Source organism: Culex pipiens, chromosome 3 (genome assembly GCF_016801865.2).
Source record: "Culex pipiens pallens isolate TS chromosome 3, TS_CPP_V2, whole genome shotgun sequence".
In the NCBI taxonomy this organism is placed as follows: Eukaryota; Metazoa; Arthropoda; class Insecta; order Diptera; family Culicidae; genus Culex; species Culex pipiens.
The window spans coordinates 15,025,696-15,031,890 of NC_068939.1; the positions used below are offsets into that span (position 1 = coordinate 15,025,696).

At 40.1% G+C, this 6,195-nt stretch overlaps 1 protein-coding gene across 1 annotated transcript; it reads left to right on the top strand.

Annotated features, from left to right (window-relative positions):
- The first annotated feature begins 593 nt into the window (after nt 1-593).
- On the top strand, nt 594-5,858 carry LOC120424176 (transcription factor grauzone-like). The gene is made up of 3 exons (XM_039588230.2): nt 594-860; nt 3,884-3,946; nt 4,008-5,858. Exons 1-3 carry the CDS (start codon nt 753-755, stop codon nt 5,856-5,858), a joined length of 2,022 nt encoding a protein of 673 aa, XP_039444164.1. The 5' UTR covers nt 594-752.
- The last annotated feature ends 337 nt before the right edge of the window (nt 5,859-6,195 follow it).

Here is a 6,195-nt window from a genome sequence, read left to right on the forward strand (position 1 = left end):
AGGCAGGCAGGCACCGATTATGGTTGTGGTGTGAGCTTTATAGCATCCACTTATTATGTTCTGTTTTCCTCTCTTCACGTTTCAATGTCGGCTGGGCGGCCACGTGATGACGACGACGGAAACACCCCTCGGGACATGGATGATGGTTGACGGACTGAGACATGAAAGATGCAACTGCAGCAGCAGCAGTGCGATGGCATTTCCGGAAATTGTGCATTTGCACTGGAATTTTAAGGGGAAATTGTGATGCAAACAAAATCAAACAGCCATGCGTCTCCATTTTAGGGTTGTAATAGCATGCGTCTCCATCAAATATCAGTAATTTGCCATGCGCCTCCATTGCACTTTTTTTTTCAAGATTTGATAGTTTATAAGATTTGTAAATAAGTATTTAAAATCTCATAAATCTATCAATCTATTTTCAAGATTAAATCTAAATTTTATTCTACCAAATTCAAGCTCCAAATCCAGAGTTTTTTTTTGAAAAGGACCAATAAACTATTGTCTTTCATATGTTTATAGGACCTAATCAAAAAAAACTCTAGAAATGAACTCCACCTCCTCAGGAACTCATGAGAACCATTCCCAAAGAGGCACGTTCAAATTGCGTTCCACAAGAGTTGCTGTTTACAGCGTGAACCGGAATAACCCGTTGCTCCAATTACCTAGATTAATTTGCTTGTAAAAACGGGCAAATAAATGCGAACGAAGCCGTCCCTTTTCCGGCACAACTTGCCAGACCGCTGGCCACGATGGACAGCTGCCGCCTCTGCCTGGGGGACTTTTTGCAGCCACTTCCGGAGGACGCCTTCAGCATCCACAGCATGGAGGCCAAGCTGAGGACCGTGTTCACGTTCGAGGTAAGTGCGTTTGTAGTGCAGTGCGGTGTGTGGTCCAACAAGTGTGTGGTTGTTTTTGAAGTACATTCTTACCTTCCACCTTAAAAAAAAAAAAAAGACAAAGTCCTTTGTCAATAGGAAAATGTCTTCAAATTTTTATTTATTTGCTATCGTCCTGATCATAGAGACAATTTTTCATTTGTTTGTCCGGACAAATCTAAATACAATTTTTGAAGCTGTTCAAATAAAAATGCTTTTAAAGATTCTTAAATTCTTAAATTGATCATGAGAAGGGGATTTCTGATAAATTTGGTGTAAAAATATGTACACTCTATAATAAATTTACCCATTTTTTTATTTCACTATTTTACACAAAAAAAATATAATATGTTTGGAACGGTATTATTTCTGGACAACTTTTGGGATAAAAAATAGCCAACCCAACTTTCAAAATTATTTTAAACACAATTATCTCAGCTCTGCTTAAAGAGCAGATTGGTTTTAAAAAAATCTGGGATACCCTTTTTTGTTGTTTCGATGCCTTCATATTTTTAAGAAAATTAAAAATAACAGTTCTGAAAACTTGTCAAATGCTGAATAAGATGTGTCGATTTCGATGTTCAAAATTTTAATAGAGTTTTAGAAGTCCAATCAGCTGAAAAAAATTCAAGCAATTTTTCTAAACCATGGCCTGTAATTAAAATTTTGATACTTTTAATTTTTTGCTGTCACCACGCAGCAGCGCACGAACAAGGAGAGGGATTGAGAATGAAAGAGTGAAAGAGAGAGCATGTGAATTCATGTCGCGCGGTTGTTTGAGTGCTCGGTGTCCGTTCGTTTCAACTTCGTATGCGTTTACTGACGGTCGCTTCGCGATGACGATCGTAACAGCGCTCAGTGAACGAGGCATTAGACTATGACAAACAAACAAACTCGCACTGTTTCGTGTTTGACAGGCAAAATATCAATAAATTTACCAAAAAAAAAAAATTACTTCAGAGTGTAACATTTTTTTTTTTCGAATTGTGTACGAAGAGAATGTTTATGACAAATCGAACAATGGATGGGTAAATTTTCGTCCAGACTAAAATGAATAATAGTCCAATGTATCTAAACTTTTTAAATGTTTTTAAAACAAATCAATAAACAAAAACTTCAAAAAAATGCGTTGGCGTCGAAAAAAAAACAAGCCTTACTGAGGAAAGGCTATAAAATCACCCGAAAAATGAACTTTTTAATTAGACTTCCTAGACCTAACGCCATTTATACATATCGACATGTGCACCGAATCAATGTCACTGGAGTATCTCGTCTCTGACTGAGCCGATTTTGACCGTATTGGCCTCATTCAATTCGTCTTGGGGTCCCATAAGTCCCTATTGATATTTATAAGATTTGGTAAAGTATATCATGCACAGTATGCTTAAAAAACTGCTGCATATAAATTTCACAATTTGCAAAAAAGGGTGGTTTTTGCATGGAAACCTGCCATATCATATATTTTTAGAGAGGTTCTGAAATGACCTTTCTTGCGGACTAAGAATTTTCATGATCTGACTTACCAATCTAAAATTACAAGCAGTTTAAAAATGCTCTGAATTTACATAACCTCAATCTTTTTCCCCACGGCGCTGTATGTACAATCTTGACAAAAAGTCTGTAGGCAGTTTTTTTTACTCGTCACTTATTTTTATTAGGACCTCTTTGGTGCTGCGATCACGTTAGGGGCGATCCATAAACCATCTGGACTCTTTAAGGGGGTTGGAATCACTCTATAAATGAGAGGAAGGCATCAACTACCTAAAGGTGGATTAAGTAACGTTTTTTAAAATATTTTAAAAACCAGACAATATGATCTTGTGTAAACTAAAAGTTTGCTTAAATTATTTTTTTTTTTTAAATGAGTTGTATTTTAAACTTATTTCCTATCAGTTTTCTATATGTAGTTTAAAATTGCGACAACCTTTTCATTGTTCATTTTTAACACAATTTTTTTTTGAAAATATATGCATAAATCAGTTAGCAATCGATTACTAAAGGATATATGACACATTGAAATTTACGTTTGTTGATTTATTATTCTGTAAAAAAATTTAAGAAAACTAGTTTTCTAGATTTCCCCATTTTTTCAAGATTTTTAATTTAAATAAACAAAATAATGACATTATTTTTATAGAATAGAACATAAAATTTTACAACAGTTTCATTTTTTGCAGAAAATTTTCTCCGCATTTCGTAAATATTTTTGCAAGTTAGTTTGGTTTGGCAATAATTTTGATATTTTACAAAAAAAAAATATTTCAAAAATTCATATTTCCGGTATGAGATTTCGTACCACCCTAAAATCTAGAGAAAAACAAATCTCGTAAAACGTATAAAAAAAACGAAAATTTGAAAAGGGCATATTTTGGGATTTCAACTTTTAGTAATAAAACCTATTCTTTCCGAAACGACCTAATCATAACCTAAAACTTTGCCGAAGACGCCAAATCGATCAGAAAGTCCCTTCCCAAGACCCAGATTTTCGAACATTGACATGCCCATTTGTTTGACCAGCCCCCAGAGTTTTATGGAGACTTTTGTGGAAAAACTAATGTTGCAAAATTGCTTCTTTTGACTAAAGGAATGCATGGAAAAAGTTTCATCCAAATCAAAAAATGAAAATTTAAGTCGAGAAATCGTAGAGAACTACTCACCATGCTTCTCCATCGAAATGAGTTTCCTGTACATTTTGCTGTAGACGCATGGTGCTTTATATCCAATTAATGTACCGAACTCCGATAAAAAATACATCTCAGAATCCTCAGAATTTTGTATGACCAGCCTCAACAAATTGTATATAGCCTTAAAATAGCTTCTATCGCCATCTGGAATAGAAAAAAAATCATTCAAAGAAAAGTTGCCGAAGGGCTAGTAAAAAAATATATTAAAAAAAAAACTGCTGAGAAAATGGTATTTCTTACAATTAATTCATACTATTTTTTTATTATTTTTTTCTGAGAACAACAAAACTGATTTGCACATCTTTCTTAATTTTCCTACAGATTCCATACAACAAACGCCTCTCCAAGTCCATCTGTCCGGATTGTGCCATCACCGTATCCAAGGTATTCACATTTACTTCTTTTTCAACAAAAAATCAAGTGACTTCATCATAAACTTCCATAGCTCTACAACTTTGCCACCACGGTGCACCAGAACCAGCAGCAGCTGCTGGACCAGATCGACGACGAGGACTCGATGCAAGCGGAACTGGGCGCCATCATAGAGAAGGCCGTCCGACGCTCCCCAAAGGAAAACTACAAACATCTGTTCCGAGCGATGAGCGAAGAAACGGCCAAGGTGCAGCAAGATCCGGAAATATCGGTCAAGATCACGCGCAAGCAAAAGTCGAAAAGCGCGGCCATTCGATTCGAGCGGAACTTGATCAGCAGATATTTGGACATGGTTTGCGACCTCTGCCACGAGGATCAGTACACGTACCAGCGGCTGGAGACTCACTTCCGGCGACACCACGGACGTCGGGTGGCTTACGTGGTTTGCTGCGGCGAGAAGTTGTCCAGCGAGGGCAGGATTTCGGAACACCTGCAGAAGCACATGAATGCGATCAAGAGTCCGAAGGTGTCCGCCAAGGTCGGCACTTGGGAGCGGCGCGTCGAGTTGGCGTTCGGGTCGATGTTGAGTGACTTTAAGAGGGATTTGGAGGGTTACGAACCGTTGCCGGATATGGCCGCGGCGTTGAAAGGGGACATTGAGGAGCAGAAAAAGATGTACGACGTTCAGGATTACCTGGTGCAGACGTACTTTACGCTGGACTGTGAGCTGTGTGGGCTGAAGATAAGCAATTTGAACGATCGTCGGATGCACTTCCGGCAGAATCACCCGAGTGAGAAGTACTTTGTGTCGTGCTGTCGACAGCGGTTCTCGCCGAGGATCAGCATCATGAGACACTTGAATCGTCACTGGCGCCACGAGTCGGCCAGGGCCAAGGTCGTCAAACAGGTCAAAATGGAAACGGAAGCGGTGGAGAGTGCGCGGTTGAAGCAGGACCAGGCGGTTTACGGACCGTTGATGAACGAATTCCGCGAGGATCTCATCGAGGGAGGGTTTACACCTCCTAAGAAGATTCCGGAAACGAAGACCGTCGAGCGGATGAAGCGACTTCATCAGATGCAAGATTACCTGATCGCAAAGCACACTCCGTTGAACTGTGAGCTGTGCGGAGCCGAGATCAGTACGTACACTGGTCGACAAAATCACTTCAAGATCGGACATCCCAAGGAAAAGTTTTACATTCAGTGCTGTGGTAAGACCATGTTCACCCGCCAGGGCGTCATCGTACATCTGCTACGCCACCGGAAGGGTCTTCCTACGACGGTAGAACCATCCCCCACCATCCGACAAGTTCCGGAAAATTCCAAAGACGACGCCCTCATCGAGGCGTTCTACAAGATGGACTGCGAGCTGTGCGACTACACCGGATCCTCCTACCTGGATCTTCGGGTTCACTTCCAAAAAAGCCACCGCGAGGAAGGTTTCTTCATAACCTGCTGCAATCGACGGTTCAAAACAAAGTACCACATCGTGGAGCACATCAACAGCCACCGCAAACCCCCAACCAAGTGTGACCACTGCGAGGCCACCTTCTTCAGCGAGCGATCCCGCTCGGTCGAGGAAATCTTCCACTGCGATCAGTGCGTCGAGTCGTTTCCCAGCCGGAACCTGCTGACACTTCACACCTACAAGCACGAACTGGTCGCGTGTGAGATTTGCGGGGCCGAAATGAAGCGGTGCGCACTCCGGGTTCACCGGTTGAACGTGCACAAGCTGGACGAGGAAATTGTTTGTCACGTGTGCGCCCGGGTTTACCACTCGAAGTCGGTGTTCAACAAGCACTACCGGGAGGCTCATCTGGGCATTCGGAGGAAGAGCAAGCGGAAGAGCAGGGCTAAGAAGAAGCGACCGGCGCAGGAGGCGGTGACGGATGGGGGGACCGAGTGGCAGGTTGAGGAGGAGTAGCGTGGGTGAAAACGGTATTTTGTTTGGTGCACGGATTTTCACTGTTTTTATTGCGTTTTGCACACTTACACTTTGCGTTGAATAACAAATTCAATAAAGTTTTCTTCAAAGTATTGTGTTTTACTAGGTGATTTATTGGAAAGAAAGAGAGAGAGAGGAGAAAAGACTGTAATAAATTCTAAAAATTTAAAAATTCTAAAAATTCTAACAGTTTTCCAAATTTTAATATTTCTGAAAAATCAACAAAAAAATCTAAAAATTGTAAAAATTCCAAAAATTTTAAAAAAATTAAAAAAACTAAAATTTTTAAAGGAATTTTAAGTACTAATAATTTTAA

Bases quoted from the DNA above. Each gene is read 5' to 3' on its own strand.
- LOC120424176 (XM_039588230.2), top strand. From the start codon at position 753: ATGGACAGCTGCCGCCTCTGCCTGGGGGACTTTTTGCAGCCACTTCCG. The intron at 861-3,883 runs GTAAGTGCGTTT...ATTTTCCTACAG, and splicing joins GGACCGTGTTCACGTTCGAG to ATTCCATACAACAAACGCCT. The intron at 3,947-4,007 runs GTATTCACATTT...AAACTTCCATAG, and splicing joins GTGCCATCACCGTATCCAAG to CTCTACAACTTTGCCACCAC.